Consider the following 20,155-nt stretch of genomic DNA (forward strand, 5'->3'; position numbering starts at 1 on the left):
CTGCTTGAGGCCGTGGATAATGTTTGTTACTTGCTCCAGGTTTGCTTCAGTATTTCACTTTATTTCTTAGTCAAACTGCCCACAACCATTGACCGAAGCTCTGACTTCAAAGGCATAGTTGTTATTGTCTAGATTGCATTCCTTCCCACTGAGCATGACTCACCCCTCCTTCTACCCTATACATCTGAACCATCCACAAATCGCTATGGATGGTTCTTTCAATGGTTTCAGAAATATCCAAAGATATGTGATTCACAGAAATGGGAGGACAACCACTGATTCAGCATTAAACACAAAAACTATACTGAACACCCTTTAATGTCTTTTTGATGATTCAGAAGGTAAAGTCATTGTGAAGATGGAAATGCATATAGTGTTTTGGTGCTTTAAGATGACAGTGACAGGTACCTTAGAAATATTTAGACAGTCATTTGGGATCATAGGGCCATACCAGCAGTCATAGAAGATGGGAGTGTCTAGAAATCTGCCATCCAAGATTAGAAATTTGTCTAGGATCCATGGTAAGGACAGGCTGTTTATAATCTGGAACCATGCCACTGTTTGGACAGGAATAAAGTTCCCTGGGGCATCTCCAGCTGGCAGGCAAAGGACTTCACCATTTCAGGAAGGCTCAAACAGGGAAGTTATTTTAAAATCTAAAAGCAGCTCGCCTTGTTCTTATGTCTTTCGATGTACAATCTGAGGGCTTGACCCCTTCTTTCTGATGTCCTATGTGGTAGCTTATTTTTTAAAGGCCTTTAATTAGAAAAAGGGGAAAAAGGCCTGGAAGGAAATGTGACTGGATGAACACCTCTGCCTGTGGGCCAAGAATAGAATAAGAGGATACGATTGAAGGGGTGTTTAGATTCACCCGAAGGAAGACATTCCTAATGGTAAATAACAATTTTTGGAAACTATGGATGGTTGAGGGAAATTATAAGAAACTCCTTCTCTGATGAACTTTTAATATGGAACAGGTTCTCTTGTCGGGGATATTGCAATAAACAAGATGTTTTTTTGGAATACTTTCTATGATTCTGACTTTATTTAAAAGATCCATAGATGGCAGAATTAATTCCCTATTGAGGGTGATACCTCAAATACTGCTGTTTTGTGTTGTTTTAATATTGTTTCTGTTTTAGAAAAAAAGATACATGCTTATTGTAAAAATTTCAAACAAAACAGAAAAGTACAAAAGAAAGTATCTCCTAAAGATCTCACTATCCAAAGGTAACTGTTGTATTTTTCAGAACTCTTTTATTGTAAGGGATAGAGGCTCAAACTGGCTTAGGGGAACTCTGGTAACAGATAATTTGATTTACGTAACAGATAAATCCGGGGGTATTCCTAGCTTCAAGCATGGCTAAGTCCTGGTTTTCAGATTATGTGTTAAAGAATCTCTGTCTCCTCATCTCCATCTCCTGACTCTGAACTCTCTGTGTTAGCATCATTTCCAGGCAGGATCTCTCTGCATGGGGCAGAGATGATGGCCCCCAGCAGATTCACCCTTCCATGGTCTTTAGCACCTTCCATCTCAAGAGGATAAAGTGCCTCTTTCCCCATAGTTTCAGTAAAAGTCCTGTTGTTGGGGGTGGCCTGTGTGTGAGAGGACTGTAGTATACCACCCAACCCCAACTGAACCTATGAACTGAAGGGAAAAGGGAAAAAGAGTAACTTCCTAAAGGAAACTCTGGCAATTTGTTTCCAAATGAAGAAAAGAATGTCAGGCAGGCAAATAACAAACATTAACGTTTTGGGGAATTGATCCATTTCTGCTTCTTTATGGTCCAAATGCAATGCTAATCCAGGAGGCCAGAAATAGGTATGCTCCCAGCAGGTCCTTGTGAGTAGGCGCTCATTTGGGATTGATTCTTCCCCACGAATGTAAGCCCACAGAATTGCCTTTGTTTTCCTGTCACGCTCCTATTTTTTCTTCTATCTCCTCCTGTGATTTAACCAGAAGTACAGTTATATTACATAGACAAGTGGTAAAGGAATGGGCAGGCGTGTGTGTGTGTGTGTGTATATTTTAGATCAAATTATTCACAATACTGTGCCTGAAATTGTTATTCTGCTTTAAAATAAAGTTCTCCATCCACTAGTATTAAAAAGCCATATAATACAAAATCAGTGAATTCTTGGGAGGGGATGTCTCAGAATTTGCGATTGACTTTAGGGATGTTTAATGGGAGCATGTGTCTTAATGCTATGCAGAAATGCCCCCGCACCCACCCCTGTGTTACTGCTGCCTCAGTTTGAATCCTGTCCACCCCCCACCCCTGTGACTTTAGTTCAGTCTCTTCAGAAAGGCTACTTGTTGCCAATGCTTCCCCTCCCTCCTTCTTCTCTTTGCCAGCCCCAGCCTGGTGCTGCTAACCAAGGAGATTTGACGATTAAAAGGGCCTCAGCTCCCAGAGTTCCCATGGCAACAGCCTCCTTGGAGGTCTTTGTTGCCTGCTAAAACTTTGATCTCTGAGAGTGGCTGCTGCTGTTTCTTTCTAAGATTTACAAACAGAGGAAGAGGGAAAAAGAATGAGGGAGAAGGAAGAAAAAGTTTACTCCTGGCAGAAGGGAGAAAAGAAATTAATTACAGAGCCACACTTTCACCATAAATTTGGAGGCTACTTCTTTGGAACATCTTTTGACTTGAGCTGTGCCTACATTTCATTTGTAAACTCAATTATGCATCAGGTATGCTTCAGATTATGCGTCAGTAGGGTTGATTCCCCAAAAAAAGCAGAATCATCCTTTCTATCATCAGCAGATACCTGTGCCTTCAGGTTTCCAGAACAGCTGAAATAACTCCATAGTTTCCCATGAGACAGAAAACAAATGAGGAGTGGCTTTTCAGGCCTCAGCCCCACTGCCTTTTCTCCCAGCACTCTCTCCTAGCTTTGGCCTGCTCTGCCCTGAGCTTACCTAGATGCCCCTGCTGGTCTTGTTTTTAAAAAGAACCAGAAAAAAAAAATGCATTGAAGGGATGGAGGAGAGGGAAGAGCCAGAAAAGTTAGCCAAGTGTCAGCTAGAATCTGATTCTGGTTAATGACTGCCAATAACATTCATTCTACTGAATGAAGAGTGGAGTAGGGCTTGTGGTTCCTTCAAAGATGTGGGATCATGCCTTTCATTCTTTGCAAGAAGCTTCCTTTGGCCTTCAGACCTTTCTACTCCATAATCTCAACCTTGCTCTTTGATAGGCACCATGGAGTGGAGTCAGTTTTGCTTCAAGTATGATTTGTATTTAAATTATTATTTTAAAAAATGATTATTTTTTGCATATTATATCCCTAGCACAGTGAGGATACAAAATAAAGAAATGACAGTGTCTTGTCTCTATAAAAATTACTGTCTTCTGGTGAAGATAAAAGATATATTTCTGAAGCAGTTAGAGAACAATACAAGAAAATATTAAAGCTGTATTTGGATGTTAAATGTGTAGGCCATTGATTCTCAAGAAGGGGCAATTTTTGCCTTTCCAGGAGATATTTGGCAACGTTTGGAGATAGTTTTTGGTTGTCACAACTTGTGGGATGCTGTGGCATCTAGTGGGTAGAGACTAGGGAGGCTGCTAAGCATTCTACAATACGCAAGGCAGCTCTCCCATTCCCCAAAGGAATTATCTGGCTCCAGATAGAAATAGTGCTGAGGCTGTGACACTGATCTTGACCAAAGGTCTCTCTGGATATTGGATAAAGTCCACTGTGAACAGCAGAGGCTGCGGGGTCAGACAGCCCTGGACTCAGTGCAGCAATATGAACTTGGACAAGTCAATGTCTATGAGCATGGGTTTCCTTAGCTGAATAAATGGGGAGGGGTAATAAAATTTACACGGAAGACCTATTGTGAAGATTAAATGCACAAAGAACTTAGTAAATGTTAGCTCCCTTCTCCCACCCCTTACCACTCCCCACATCACATCGCCAGCATTTCATCCCTAATCTGAGGGAACCCTCTTTAGGGAATTCTACATTTGGGGATTCCTGCTAAAGAGCTGATTTTCCTTTAGCCCATTCCACGGACAGAGGCTTTAATGGCCATCTGTGAATTGGCAATCCTATTGCTAATAGATTCACATTTTCTCAATGGCATCTGTACTGTGTTTTGGCAGTGGTGACCCTAATCAGCCCAGTGGAAATCTTCTGCTAGTGGGTTTGAAAGCATTCTGTCCCAGCATGCTATCTTTTGGTTGCTGTTGGAAGCCCCTATTTCTCAGTGGATGACCCTTAGTTAATTGCAGGGTGTTTACTGCCTAACCTAAATACAAGGATTAGGTCACACAGGCCAGGCCATTTGATGAAGTCTGGAGGGGTCTGAAGAACACTGGACTTGGATTAGGATCTGGGTGGGCTTGGGAAGACTTTAGATCGGGTGACTTTACAACTTATCATCCAAACTAGGATACTCTTGAGAGTGAAAAGGGGGGACTTTTAATAATTTCTGGCAAGACAGGCATAAACCGGAACTGTCGAGGCCAACTGGTATGATGGTCACCCACCTTTAGCTGCTGACCACCTTGAAGGGTCTCCCATAGATTGAAGAGAACAGAAGATCCAAAGGGTTGGAGGGGAAATTAGTGTCGGCTCACCTCCACCTGCTGAACCCGGCTGCTAGCTGGCATTTCGTCCCTGGGGACCTATGTATGTGCACATACATCTCCATTCATCTAGGTACCTGAATCGAGCAAAGGGGCCCAGCAAAGAGATGGGAGTTTGACGTAATAGTTGTTTTCTGAAAAATTTGCCCTAAGATTTTTGAACCATAAATGACGTCGTTCGCGGCCGTTCACTGCCCTGTGTTGAGAGAACAAATGCGGTCTTGCAGGCGCTATTTCCTCTTCCCTAAGCCCCCAGCCACCCCGGTCGCGCCCGCCGCCCCCTCCTCGCAGCCTTTATTCCGCCTCACTATTTTTGCTTCACTTGTTGCTCATCACTGTGGGAGGAAACTCGGCCTTCAATTAGCGCGCATTCCTGGCGGCCCGCGGTTGCCGTGGTTACCCCGGGCAGGAGCCGGAGCAGCTGGGTCAGACGCGCGCTGCATTGTAGTCGGGTGGACCAGCGCCGGCCCGAGCGGGGGAGGAAACGGGGGCAAGGGGCAGGCGCGAGAGTGGGTGGCACCGAGAAATCGGCTCAGCCCCTGGAAAGAAAGAATGGCAGCTCTTGAAAGCCGGGCAGGAGACAGTTGTCCCATTTTTCTCCAAAGCCAGCTGCCGCTATTCAGGCGTGCAGGTTTGCATTCACACGGGGGCTGTGCCTCCGACTTTGCTGAATTGGCTTCCCATGAGAGGGTCTGGGAAAGGCCCCATGGCCAACCCCTTCATACCAAGGGGGCTGGCCACGGGGGAAAGGGCAGGAACTCTGACAGTTTGAGACCTACCAAGTGTGTGCCCCTCTGTGTCTGCCTGAGACCGCCAGGGCCTTTTTTGGTTAAAGAAAGTGGCCATTCTTGCTATCTTTGTATCTGTGGTAGTCTGATGGATGGAGCACGGTGACTTCAAGACACCACACTGGGCTCCAAGAAACTCACTTTCCCCGTTCCATGACATCTCACGCTCCTCCACGGCATTTTAAAGTCAATCTAGCAGTCTTCTGCATTTCACCTCAGGCCAAGTCGACCATGTTATATTTCTAATAATATTTTGTATTTATTCGCTCTCTGGGGGTGGAGGTTGAATCACTATAGCACTTTGTGAAGTCAGATTACTTTGCAATCATTTTTGTTGTTTATTAGTTTGTAGCAGCATGGTGAATGCCTTTTAATTAGCCCATACTGTGTTATGATGTATTCAGTGATCATTTTTTCTGGTTGCAACTTTAAAAGGTGCTGAAAATTTCAGTTATCTTCAACATTTCCTACATCCAAAAATTGTATTTTAATTACATAAGTAGAGCAGTAATGCCAAAAACATGAACAAATTTCAGGGTCATTCACTACAAATATTAGGAGACTAGAAAGCAGTTGGTGCACATTTCTAGATGAAGGATAAGCAAAGTTTTGGGGTGGTGAGATATTGGGAAAAATACTGGAATTGGGGTGAGTACACCTGGTTGTATTCCTGGCTTGATCATTAGTGAATTGTGTGACTTGGGGTAAGATTCTTAACCTCTCAGAGCCTCAGATCCCTGAAACATAGGGTAGAATATGGACTAGATGACCTCTAAGATCCTTTCTAGTTATAAAATCTGATTCTAGGATTCTGTGGGAATAGAAGTCAGCTCCTTAGGCCAAGCTTATAACTACTGCCAAAAACAAAAACAAAAAACAAAAAACCAACCTCAAAGCATTTATTAACAGTTAATTGTAGATGGTCCAATACTAGTTATTTTATGGATAGAATTCAGTTTCAGAATTATTCTCCTTTAAGACTATAATTTAAAGTGAACTAAAACGTAAAGGACACAGAAAGAAAAAGTAAACATATGAAATGCTTAAGAACATAGTTTATAAATATACATAAAAGAAAGGGGGGCTATATCCACATTTGTGATAGTCATAAACTATATTTATTAAATGCATGGTTACCATGGGAATATAGAATAAAAACTGGGATGTGTGTGCCCTTGGGAAATTTCCAATCTATTTGGGATTCCAAATAGCCATAGAAACAACTTAACACTTAAAAGCATAGCCATAGAAACATCTTTACACTTAAAAGGGCCAGAGAAAGGCATCTGTTCTCCTCAAAGACATAGGAGTGAAACATTTTGGAGGGTTAGGAGCTGACAGAACAGGGGGTGGATACAGTACATCCCTGAAAATGGATCTAGGGCATCTGAGGAAAGCTTGAAAGTGGGATGAAGCTGAGATGTGCATTAAACATAAGGGAGAAGAGGGGAACCACACGGAGCTGGGGAAGAAAGGCATTCCTCACTGTCCTGAACAGAAAGTTCAGCTGTATAGTGTGTTGGCAAACCCTAGAAGGACTCCAACTTAATAAGTTTAAAGAAATGGAGATAACTCTGCTGTCAGCAGTGGTGTCATAAAGATAAAGGAAATGTTATACTTCCTTTTCCTAAGTTCCAATGCATTAAACAATGTGTTATCAAGTAATTAAGTAATCAGGTTCTGAAAACAGGTTTGTCCTAAATCCTGAACTTCTGTACCTTCCATTGTAACTTTGAAGGCTTGGAAATGATTAGAGCTTGGATTTAAGTCTTAAGAGTAGAGACCAAAACAGTCTTTTTGGCTGAAATTTTTATGTGTATTATATCTCTGTAATGACTTCCTCAAAAATACCCTAGGATAACTTCAAAAGTGGCAGTGGCAGAAAACAACTGAAATGGGGAATTTTATAGGTAAGATAGGTAGGTTATTTTATTCACAATGCATATTTCTACCCTGATCATTTAATCCGAAGCATGTGAATGTGTTTAGCTCTAGAGTTTGTGACAGTATGATATGAAACTGGCACTTGTGTGTGCATGTACAAAGTATTAGTATGCCTGATTCGTTTGGTCTATTCAAGTTTTTGGTGTGGGGTAGGGTGGTGCTTTTGTCTCCTTAGATAGCAAGATGGCATTTGGGGATATTCCAATGACTGGAGAATGCTCCTGGCATTCTTCCCTGAGTTCAGAAGTGTTAAACATTCTGCAGTATATAGAATAATGCTGCATGAATAAATGAATAGTTCTTTCATATTTTCATTAAAAGCCTACTTCCACCTGAAGTTTATAAAGTCACTATAATGTGCAGCAAATCATAAGTCCAGCTAGAAACCCTGCATACTGAACAAGGGGATTTGCTATTGGAAACACTTCAAGTTCCTGATGGGTGGGTGAGGTGCCTCCTCATGCTGGGCTTCTGGAGATGCCAAGCGTAGGGCATAGTCCCTGCTCTGGAGGGGTTTCCATCTTGCTAGTGGAGGCACTCATAAAAGTAAAGGCACATTTCAGCCATGAGATAACTGCTTTAATGAAGGCATGTGCAGTGGTCCTAGGGAGCATGGAGGAGGAAGCACCTTCTTAGTGCAGCATTCTTACAGGGCTGTGTCAGAACATATCTCAGTCTTGTGGACTCTGTGGTAAGGAATTGAACAAAGCAGTTCAAATGCTTATCTAAGCAAAGAAAGTAAATCAAGTTTGCTTTGAGGGGGCTAACCTAGCAAGAAAAAGGTGTAAAAAAAAACTTGGAGAAATGCCACTAGGACATAATTTGTTGTGAAATATGCAAAGATAATGTTCTAAGTAGAAGTGGGAAACCAGGCAAGGACTAGGTCTCTAGGGAAAGGCCCCATGACCAGGCAGAACCTGATGTCAAAAATGCAAAGTGGGCTGATGAAAACTAATTTGGCGGGAAGATTTAATAGGTCTTGCGGCACAGAAGCAGATAACTAAAGCCGAGTTCTGTGTGGGCTAGACTGTGAGCCTCTCAAGTGTCTCAAGGGAACACATCTTGTCCCCTGTGTCTCCACCTAGCTAAATATAAATTTCTTTGTTGAATGAATGAATGATGAATGAATAAATGAGAGACATTCCAACAGTGAGCTGGTTTGCAGGAATGTGTACAAAGAGTTCAGTTGAGGATAACTTCAAAAGTGGCAGTGACAGAAAACAACTGAAATGGGGAATTTTATAGGTAAGGTAGGTAAGTTATTTTATTCACAATGCATATTTCTACCCTGATCATTTCATCCGAAGCGTGTGAATGTATTTAGCTCTAGAGTTTGTGACAGTATGATATGAAACTGGCACTTGTGTGTGTGCATGTACAAAGTATTAGTATGCCTGATTCGTTTGGTCTATTCATGTGGAAATTTCTTAAAAGTAATGGATTCTGCAAGATTTGGGGAAAACTGTTTGAGTGCTTACATAAAAACTGTATTTTCCACTGATAGTTTGAGCTGTGGTTTGAAAAGAGTAAATGTGGCCTTCTATTTGCAGGGCTTGCTTTCCATCCTTTCCTCAGACATTAAAGTGACTTGTAATTGCCACTCTTAAACTGAATCCTGGAAGAATGACAGCGATTCACAAGTGTTGGTAAAGTGCTGCTGAAATCTGGAATGTATTTACTGCAATTGTTTAGACTCTGTAAGATCAGGCCTTCATTGGTTATGATAGAAGAAAAGATAAAGCATTTCTAACTAGCAATAACATTTCTTAGGAATTGTTAGGGAAGAAGCTGGAAGTGGAATATTTTCAGAAATATTCAGCATAAATATTCAGCATAAATCCACTTTTTAAAATGCCTTTAGCTCCAATAAAATATAAGTAATGGTATAAAAGCTATAGAGCTTTGCACCATCTCTGCTGTTGACATGATATATTGGTATTGTCTGCTCTCCCAAAACTCCTACTATGTTTTGAATTCTGAAGATATTTAATTTCACCCACTTTACTGCACATATCACCTACACTACCCTGCGGCTAACACTACACAGGTGCATTATGGGAAGCTTCACCTTCTGAAGCATCAGCTATTGACTGTTGCTTCAGGGAGAATGAGAAGCTTGATGTATGTCTTCCTGTTGGAGTGACAAGCTTTGTGAATCTCCTGTCCATATGTCTGATACACCCTTTCCTTATTTTAATTTTTTCCATTACAAAAGTAAAAAAGTCTAAAGTAAAAAAATGCAAGTTCCTTCATTGTTCTTCCATGCTGCTCATTCTAGCTCCCTAGAAATAAGAAGGGCTAGCAATTTGGTGCGTAATACTATTGTTTCCAATTTTAATTTGAACATAGGTGACTAGATCTTGTATTTACTGTCATTCTGTGTGTGGAAGTAATGTTAGAACACCATCAAGGTAACCTAAACAGCCTGTAGGGAAATGCAGCTTTGTGTTTTACCATCCCATAAATTTATCTGTGTGTGTATACCCTTCAGAGGTTGCAAACTCATGATTTCTGGGCTCTATGCAGCCTGCAGACATATTGTGTATGGCTCACCCAGTGTTTTAAAAATAATGAATTGGTTGCCAACATTTGAAAATCAAGTTATTTCACATAAAATCTGGGGCCTGGAAAATATTGAAAAATAGGATGATCTGAAACCCTGAAGACACATTTCTGTGGGGCCACAAGTGGCTAGAGGTGACTAGTAGCAGCCTCCTGATGACATCTCTAGCTACTCCCTGTTATATCTGGCCAGCTGCACTCATTTGCATTACCTGCTGGTGCCCATAGACATTTGAGTTTTTAACTCCAATCACTGAGTATCAGATTTGGGAACTAAAAGTGATATAAATAGAGTGACCATATAATTAATTGTCCAAACTAGAATACTTTGAGAGTCAAAAGAGATGCTATTAAAAATTACACCTGAACCATAGGCATAATCCACAACTGTCCTAGACAAACCAAGATAGATGGTCTTTCTGTTTGTAGACTACTCCATTCAACCCCTTCATTTTACTAATGAAAAAACTGAGACCCTGAAAGGGAAAGTAATTTGCCTGTAGTAATCACCAAGTGAAGTAATGATGAAGTTGCCCTAAGTATTCTGACTCCCAGTTCACTGCTTTTTCCAATATAACATGCTCCATATAATATGTATAAGCACCACATCCTCCTTGGATGTATGGATTTTTATAGTTAATTAATTATTACAGTTTGCTATGGGAGCCCACAAATTGGTAGCTTATATCATCAATTACATTTCTATCATGAATTTAAGTAATGATTTGGACCATAGCATATCCAGAGATGTTTAAAACATTGGTAATCTTGAGAAGTGGAGAGTAAACACTAGCAAAGTTTCTGATTTTACAAGATACACCAAGATATATATTTACAAGTGCTAATTATGCAGATTGAAAAAAAACACAATAAAAATCCACCATCAAGTACATATCTGATAACTGGATTGCTAAAAAAAAGTATGTATTGACTTCTTGATCATTGATTATTGCCTGGTCTTCAAGAAATCTCCAGGAGCCCAAATTCCCAAATCTTTGACTAGGTGTTTATTACCTCGTTGAGTTTCCAAGATATTTTTATAGAGAACACTCAGAGGAGACCAATGCATGCTGTCTCTTAATCACTTTCTCAAGCTTTGGCCCCAAATCTTTACTAGTTTCCTACCCTAGGGAACTGCGTAAGCCTTAGGGGCATCTCTTAGTCTTTTATGAAGGCTTAGGTCAAAGACTAGCCTGAGAAGACACCTTTTTCCAATGTCCCACTTGACTCCTACTTGTCCTTCCAAGAGACCTTGCAAGCAGCAGAGCAGTCTTACCATGTCAGCTGCATGAGATGGGGGACAGAAAGAAGGAAGCTGTATTTGCCAAGGCCAAAAGCAGAGTTGGCCTAAGTCACCCATCCCATACTTCCTTACCTTGGAATATACTCTGGTCCCCATTAGCTTTTTAAATATGGGACCATCACCCACATAGACTAGGACACATGTTACCACACTGGCCTTGTAGAGTTGAGGAGAGCCAAGAAAAAGTGAGCAAAGACCCCTCTACCCTGCTCACTAAATCTTGCCCCAGCTCCAGCATACTCCCCTAGTGTCCTGGAGGAGCCGCTTTTTCTTTGGTCTTTGTCAGAGCTTCTTTTCTGTGGGTGACTTGATAGAGGAAGGGACAAGTGACCAACCATGACCTTAGATTTAAAATATGAACCACACACGAGTAAACTTTTCTCTAATGCACCTCAACAAACTTTAACATGAAGAATTGTTTTCTAAATGAGCCATATCTATATGCATGAAACAGATCGCCAGAGCTGTGCTGTCCAATAGCAACATGTGTCTACTAAGTCCTTGAAATGACAATATTTTAGTGATAGTCACATAAACTAAAAATAGTACCACATTAATTTCCTTTGTTTCTTTTTACTTTTTTTGTACTTCCTAGAAAAGCTAAAATTATCCACATTGCTTGCATTATATTTCTGTTGGATGGTGCTGTTCTAGAGGTATATGTCGGGTACCTAAATGAAGTAGAATTTAGTTGCATGTTTAGGTGCTACAGTGACTTTCTACCATCATCACAAGTCTGAAAGGAGGGAAATTTGCTAGTTGTTTACAGTACTACTAGTTTATTAGCAAGGCTTCGGTGTGGTAGAGATATAATGTCAGGGGCAGAAGTTCATAACAGGACTTCACCTTGATATGAGAACATGATGAAAGCATTCATCATGTCTTTCTGTAAATCAGGCTAGTTTTAAAACAGACTAATCTGCTCCCTTACATCTTCCAGCCTCTCGTTTCCTGCACAGCTCTTTGCTTCCCAGAGCCCTTGAGGGGCACCTGTTCTGACTCCAGCTTTTAAGTTTCTTTGCCATATTATGCAGAAGGCACTTGGGTCCATATAATGCCAGCTGTGGGTGCCATATGGAAAAGGCATACCATCTACATATGTACAGTGTATTTCAGAAGCCAGAAGGAGTGTAGAGGAATGTGTAACTGATCTAGTTTTATCTTTCCCTTGCCTTTGAAAATTTTAATCATTGAAATATCTTTAGGCCACAAATAGAATCATGTAGTGAGATAATTCTGAGTTAAAACCAAATATGTACTTTTGTTTTTATATGGACATAGGACTGTGTATGGATGTATGAAAATGTAGATTGAACATTTGGATACAGACGGGCTTGACTTTCCAATGAAGTGTATGGAGACGGATGTATAAATGAATGGAGATAGTGTATGTCAGTCTGCTCAAGCAGAGATTTCCTCCTCCTATAAATAGTTGGAGAGAAAGTTCTGTTTCTGCTTCCGCTTAGTTTAGGTGCAGAGTTCACTTAGATGGCTGCCAAAGATTGACAGAGAAAGTCATTCTCTTGTCTCAGCCTAGCTTTGGTGATGTGCTTCTCATACCACAAAGAGCATGCACTAATGGCCCCACGTATGGATGGTACCAACTGGAGCCAGGCTTTAGGCTATGTTTTCCTTTGGAATAACCACTTTCCTTCTTCTTTTCCTTCCACTTCTTCTAGGCAGGACAGGGCTGCTTGCTGATCTCTTGCCCAGTTTTGCTGTGGAGATTATGCCAGGTATTCGGTCATTTAACTCTTTATTTGCTTGATTTGCTGTTATTCCATCTGTCTTGCTTCTGCATTAGTCGCTAATTGCTTCTTTACTTTATTGCCACATTTGTCTATATGTCTGTGATCTTTTCCAGGATTAACTAAACCCATTGGAAGGGCTTTTAAATTGCATTCCTTCTATTACTAGGCCTTAAAAGAATAATGATAATTAAAAATAGGCTGAGATGGCAACCCAGTCCTTCAGTGTCAGGCATGCAGGCTCTTTGGCAATCTCCATTTCAGTGTTTGAGCTGTACCCATATACCTAAAAGTATTTTTAATACAATCAGTATTTATCTGCCTTCCTTATTTCCTAAGTTATATGTTCACCGATTCATTATTGTACAACCATGTTACTCTGAATTGCCTTTTATAACATCCTCAAACTTTTTTTTCAAACCTTAGGAAAGCTATGTACCCCTCCTCCCTTGAAAAATAAAAATTTGCAGACCTACATTACTTTGTACACAATTTCAGGGACTTATTAGTCCCTTCGAGTCCCTACGGGTCCACGGACCATATGTGAAGGACATCTGGGACAAATATACATCTCTGTCTTTTTATGTACCTTCAGCTGAATCCACCAGCCTAGACAAGCCAACATCAGTTTGGTACAGCTTTATGATCCGCAGTTGAGGGAGGCACAGAGAGAAGCGAGAATGAACTGTGGGGAAGAACATATCTAAACTCAAACAGTAGGAAAAGGGATGATTTAGTCTTGTCTTGGAGGATTTCTGCCAAAGTTTTAAGAGCTGCCTAATAGCAACAGAGATACAAAATATCCCCGGGTATTGGTTTTTAGCTTAATTCAAATTTTTAAAAACATCCAGAGTCTTCACCATTGAGCTTCACTAATTATTCGTCTATGAATTCTAGTCCCTTTCCATTAGGGGGCCAACCCAAACACAGACATTCTTTTTACTGATGTTGCTCCCAAGGACACAAATGTATGCCTCTTTGTAATCCCCCTATCCAGAATTCCCTCAATTTGTAAGCATTTGTTCATCACAAAAACAATGTTACATTGCAGTGCTTGTTACATGTCCCAGTCTCAAGAAAGAGTTACTGTGTTTTTCATATCTGGCCCCATATGGCTAAATTTCCCTCCCTTTGATTCCAAGAATCCTTTCACAGATAATATTCTTTTGTTTCTCACATATAATTTTCCAGTCTTATCCTTGACTGCTTGACCCAAGTTGTAGCCACCACTTCATACAGCTCATCTAAACCGAAGAGCTCATATCTATCTCAGGCTGTGTTGCATTATTGTGTTGTTACTAAGGCTTAGGCCAAAGCCTTCTGCTATCGATTGTCCTCGGCATGAATGCTCTCCAGGCCACTCCAGCCAGGTACAAGGCCTTCCCATTCCCTCACTGAAGAGACGTTGACCTGTTTAATTTGAATGTATTTCAGAAAGATTAGTGAGGAGGGACATTCAGGAAACATGTTGTTTGTTTCTTCTCTGAGGAAATTATGATCTAAACAAAGTCATTTTGTTAACCATTATTATACAACCCATTATTTGATAAAAATATCATATTCTCAAGCTCCCAGGAATGTCCATTTAATTGAAGGAATATTTAATAATCAAAATCTAAGAAAAATAATGTGTGCTTGAGGTTCATTGTAAAGGGATTTGGGATAGATGGCTTTTAACCAAAATGAATTGCTTTAGTCTTTTTGGCTTTTAAAGGAAAGCATGGCTCTCCCCAGTCTGTCCAGGCCTCCAGGGGGAAGTTGGGTCCTGTAGCCAAGTCTCTAAAGTATGATGCTGAGACAAGTCACCTGAGGGCCACAGTAATTTTTATCTAAGCCATTCGCAATTTATTTCCTTTCTCTTAATCTTTTGGATGGGCAAATGAAACGGAATTCACATTCAGCTTCTGGCAGAGCTGTGAAAGAGGCGGAGTTAACAAACATACCCAGATATACATGTCAGCCTTGCCATTTATCCAAGCTCAGAGCCACTTGAGCCCTTGGCTAGGTTGGCTGCCTAGCATGGGCAGCTTGAGTGTGATCAAACCAAACTCATTCTCTGTTTACGGGGACAGTGTCTTCTCTATGGAGACCACGTCTCTAGTTTTCTCTAGCCATGGATTGTTGTCCCGGTATAAGCAAAAGGTTTGGATCTCAGAACTGGTGCTGAGTACAGGAAAGGTGTTCTAGGGGCAATCAGCAGGGAAAGCAGGTGAATACATTACATAAGGGGCCTGGAACCACCTAACTATAAACTACATCTAGACCCCTAGACATAGAGACTGTTTCCTCAGGACTTAGACTTTTATAGAGGATTAACTGGACAAAAATAAAAAAATAAAAATAACTATTCACAGAACCCACCACTTCATAGCCCAGCAGACAAGGTTGTCCTTCCCACCAGCCAGGATTCTTTCAGCTGTGGTCCCATCCTTATTCTGACGCTACGGTCAATAGTGTAAATCCTTTCCCCAGTACAGGACTCTGAAATCCCCACATTGTTTTGTGCCGGTTATTACATGTACCCAATGTAACATAGATAACCTTCTTCCCTCTTCTCCATTCCCCGGGACTGAGGGTCTGCACTCCTGACTCTCAGAGTTCCTCTTGAGTGTTGGGGCTCTGTCTCCTGTTGAGAGAAGCTTTCTTCCCTAGGTCCCTCCTCCTCTCCCCCTTTCACCGGGAGATGCCAATCAGAGTGCACCCTGCGCTGGAGGTGGGCTGCCTCGAGTGTGGATTTCTTTGTGCATCCTTCCAGAGTGGGTGTTTGTTGGCCTGGTGCTCCTGGGCGTCTTCCTCTTCTTCGTCCTGGTGGGGATCTGCTGGTGCCAGTGCTGCCCTCACAGCTGCTGCTGCTATGTCCGCTGCCCATGCTGCCCAGATTCCTGCTGCTGCCCTCAAGCCTGTGAGTACAGTGACCGCTGGGGAGACAGAGCGATCGAGAGAAATGTCTACCTCTCTACCTGACAGCTGTGTGCGCTGGGTTCCTCCTCCACCTCCTGTCCTGCCACCCCCAAGATTGGTCATTCCAGACTCTCTTCTCCGCTGGGTGCCCCTGGCCTCAGGGATGACCATTCTCATTTGCCTTTTCACCTACATACACCTCTCCACACTTCTTATCCATGGATATCTGTCACTCCATGCATTTGGAATTCTCATGGACACTATTGATAAAATGGAAGGGCAGGTTTGGCGTGGTGAGGTTGTGGGGTAAGACTGTTCCGTCTGCCTGGGGCATTCAAACTAGAGGAAATCTTCTCTGGTCATTCCCTTCCCATGCAGAGAACCTCCTTTTTATATAAGAAGAGTGTGCAAACTGTGGCCTTTGGGAACCCACCCAGCCACAGATTTGTTTTATTTACTCCCGTGATGACATGGGCCACAATAGGGCCTAGTTCTTATTTGAGGATTCACAATTTTTACCTTACTGGCCAAGCCCATATAGACATTAAGTTTGGTACCCCTCCCATAAACCAAACACATCTTGAAAGAGAGAGGCACACCAGGTATCTTTAGTGTCTTCAGGATTAAAGCAGTTTCTAGGAAGACTCAGGTTATTTGCTCTGCTTTTGAAATCACAGAGCAAGGACCATGTGCAAGCCCATTACTTGCTTTCCTTCTCAAGAGAAGGTTCAGGATCCTCCTTGAAGCAGCCCTGGGCAGTCCTTGTGCTAGGCTGCCTCCAGACAGTGTGGGTAAGAGTGGGCTGCTGCTGTCACTGGGGATGCTGCTGTGACAGCTCCCAGAACCACTTAATTACTTAGTTGCCAGGTACTAAACATTGTAATTCCTTTTGTCGTTGCCATTTGGTGGAGCTGGAGAGTCCAAGGGAGTGGGGGAGAGTGATTCTGGTGAATCAGTTCAGTTCTAGAAGAACAAATGCTCACACATGCACATACACACATCCAGGAGCTCCCTGAAGTGCATCCTCAGGGATTTTTGGTGTGAGGGTTGTGGAGGGTGGGACGACGTAATCTCTCTTGCTCTTGATCTCCCTCCACAGTGTATGAAGCAGGGAAAGCAGCAAAGGCCGGGTACCCTCCCTCTGTCTCCGGTGTCCCCGGCCCTTACTCCATCCCCTCTGTCCCTTTGGGAGGAGCCCCCTCATCTGGCATGCTGATGGACAAGCCGCATCCACCTCCCTTGGCACCAAGTGACTCCACTGGAGGAAGCCACAGTGGTAAATGTAGTTCCGGACTGCCCTGCCCATGCTTGTCTCAGGCCCCCACAGTGGTTCCTTGTTGTTAAGAACTGTCAGTTCAGTGATGTGTCTTTGGAAAATAGTTTTCTCCGTTGCAGAAATGGGATCCTTCCAGCTATGTCAGATATCTTTTAGGGTACATGTCATGCTTTCCAAAGGCTGCAGGACATTGCTGACCCCTGCCTCCTCCCTAGACTCCTCAATTACTAGAACTGTAAGAAAAGAGACAAGGTATCCCTTGAATGTTGATTATTCAGTTAGCAAATAGTTGTTTCATCCCTACCTACAGGAGTTCACTACTACTGTGAGGGCCTGCAAGAAGTGTAGGACATGGTTTCTCTGACAAGCAGCGTGGCCTGGTCAGGGAGAGAATGGACCTTTATTAGGATAATCAGATGCTAAAGAGTATGCTAAAGACAATCAGTTCAAAGAAGAAAGAACTGGACTGGTCACAAAATCTTCAGGGAGGAGGTGAAATTTGAGCTGAGCCTAGAGGAATGAATAGGATTTAGGAAAGCACATTCAGGGGATGCTGAACACCCCAAGTGGGAAGGTCAGCGTGATGAAATCCCAGAGCTGGGAGAACACAGTGTGAGTATGTGACAGTGTCCAATTTGTCAGATTGACTGGAAGAAGGTAGAAGGATATGATGGAGCCAGACTGGGGAGGGCCTTGAAACCCCTCCAGAAGATCTGGGGCTTGCTGTGAGAGCCACTGTGGGCAGGCTCCTGAGGGCAGAGGTGGCACCATGACAAAGGGAGTGGCAAGTGGGAGACAGTAGAGCCAGAGACCATGAGCTAAGGTGTGGTTGAAGTGGTTGAGATATGTGAGCATCTAGATTATGATGGAGACAATGGGAGTGAAATGTGTGCGTAAAGCTGAGAGACACTTTGAAAGAAATAATGAGATATTGGGGAATGAAGGAAAAGGAGGCTTCAGGATGACCCCAAGTTGTCTAGATCATAGATCATAGACGGAATTGAAATAAATGGTAAGGAGAGCTGATTTAGCTGAAGGTTAGCCCCATTTGAGGCACTATTAATTTGTGGTTATAGGCAGGGGTAGGTAGGAGCTATAGGTGGAGAGGTGGAGGGGCATTAAAATATAGCTCTTCTGGAGGCATTTGGACAGGATTACAGGGTAGTGAAGGTTAGGATTGTATGTGCTATAGATTTAGAAGGTGATTTTTAAATCCCTAGATGTAGATGAGCTGCTGGGGTTGGTAAAACAGACATTTCTTCCCTGGAGGTATCTGGACTGCCTCCATTGTGAAGTGGGGAAGGCTATCTAGCCCACCTAATGAGCTGCCAGTGCCTGATTGTAGAATGAGTGGCTATCCTCAATGAGTAATTAGGATTTGTATTTTTCTCTCCCAGGAGCTATTAGTAGAATTCTGACATCTGATACAGAATGAGTCACAGACTGAGAAGTAAAAGTTAATGATCAGTGACACACAGAGAATTAGAGAAATAAAGATGATATAATCCATTTCCATGAAAGATGAAGTGGGCAAAAGAGACATTAGACGATATAATCCATTTCCATGAAAGATGAAGTGGGCAAAAGAGACATTAGTGGAACTTATCTCATACTCTTTATTTGTCTTTTTTCTAATCTTTCTTCCCACCAGAATCCTTTCCCCCTTATTTTTTATTTCATGGATTATCTAATAAAACTGTTCTTATTCATAGAATAGAAAATACTTGCTCTCTCTCATTTTCTGTCTTTTTCCAGTTTCTCTTTGTTGCAGTTCAACCATTTTGGTCTCATTCTGCCATACTAACCAATTGTAATTAGAAGTGGCATTAAAATAGGAAAATATATTATTTCACATAACAAGAAATGTCGAGGTAAGGTAGTTCCAGGGTTGGTTAATAGAACAGTTCAAGTGGCAGCCCTGAAGGACCTAGTTCCTCTGTCTTTTCTTCTGTTATCCTGAGCACATCCCCTGTCCTCCTCAGCTGGCTTACCTCATGATCTCTTGATGACTGCATAGTTCCAGGTAATTAAGCAAATTCAAAGATTGAAAATGGTATTCTCTTCCTTGTATTGTACCACTTTTTTCAAGAGTGAGAAAAACTTTTCCAGCAGACTTTCCCTTTTAGTTTTATCAGCAAGAATTGAGCTCATGCCCATTCATAAACAAAATTGGCTTGAACTACTCAAGATGCACCTCTTAGGCCTAAACAACTATTTACTTTGGAAGTGAACAAAATCATGGTTCTGTTAGCAAGGAAAAAGAGGAAGGGTGGCGATCAGTGTCACCACAGCTAGTCTGGCCCATGCTGTCATGGTCTGGCTGGTGGAGCCAGGAGAGACTTCTTCATGATCCTCACCAGGCATGCTTCTGTACTCATGGTCCCATGGGGAGTGCTAGTGATGGTGTTTGGCTAGTCCTCCTTTAGCAAAGGTGGCTTATGCCAGTGTTCCATGTAGATTATTCTTTAAAGAACATTAAAAATGTTAAGAAATGTTAATTTACAAAAATGTCAATTTAGCCTATTTTATATTTATATACTACTTCAATTTTAGGGTAATTATTTCACAACAGTAATTTTTCAGATTACATTTGTACACAACAGTCTTTTGAACACTGTGTGGTTGAAAAGGGCATCTTTGATGAACTATGTATAGTATAGCCAGTTGGTACCTGAATGGAAGAGGTAAGAGGCACTCTAGCTCCTTCTCCCATTCTTCATGGCAGCTACTTGAGACCTTGTTACCATGCAAGAAGACTGCCTGCTCCTGTGCTGCTCTGGATCCATCCCTTTGAGCTTTGTCAAGGCTCTCTCTGTGTTGAATACCCACACTCCACCCTGTTCCCACCTCACATCTCCATTCTTTTCATCTTTAGTGACTCCTTCCCGTCAGCATTCAAAATATGCTAAAGTCTCTCCCATTAAAATACAACAATTCACAAAAATCCTGTGGTCCTCAGATGTTGCTTTCCTGTCCCTTTACTCTTCTTCACAGCCAAACTCCTTGAAAGAGTTTTGAATATTAAATGTTTCCTTTCCC

The 20,155-nt window shown here is 42.0% G+C and overlaps 1 protein-coding gene across 6 annotated transcripts in view; it reads left to right on the forward strand.

The window, feature by feature from the left end:
• ILDR2 (immunoglobulin like domain containing receptor 2) overlaps window positions 1-20,155 on the forward strand; it is a 71,691-nt gene that overhangs the window by 32,403 nt on the left and 19,133 nt on the right. For 4 of the 6 annotated variants that reach the window (XM_054452837.1, XM_054452905.1, XM_054452985.2 and 1 more), the window contains 3 exons: window positions 12,871-12,927; window positions 15,695-15,841; window positions 16,940-17,116. The exons of 1 other annotated variant lie outside the window; for it this stretch is intronic. In XM_054452837.1, coding sequence (XP_054308812.1) covers window positions 12,871-12,927; window positions 15,695-15,841; window positions 16,940-17,116 — 381 coding nt within the window. The remainder of the gene's footprint in view (window positions 1-12,870; window positions 12,928-15,694; window positions 15,842-16,939; window positions 17,117-20,155) is intronic. One more of the 6 variants, XM_054453071.2, reaches the window with a different exon arrangement.

The sequence above is a fragment of the Pongo pygmaeus genome, chromosome 1 (genome assembly GCF_028885625.2).
Source record: "Pongo pygmaeus isolate AG05252 chromosome 1, NHGRI_mPonPyg2-v2.0_pri, whole genome shotgun sequence".
In the NCBI taxonomy this organism is placed as follows: domain Eukaryota; kingdom Metazoa; phylum Chordata; class Mammalia; order Primates; family Hominidae; genus Pongo; species Pongo pygmaeus.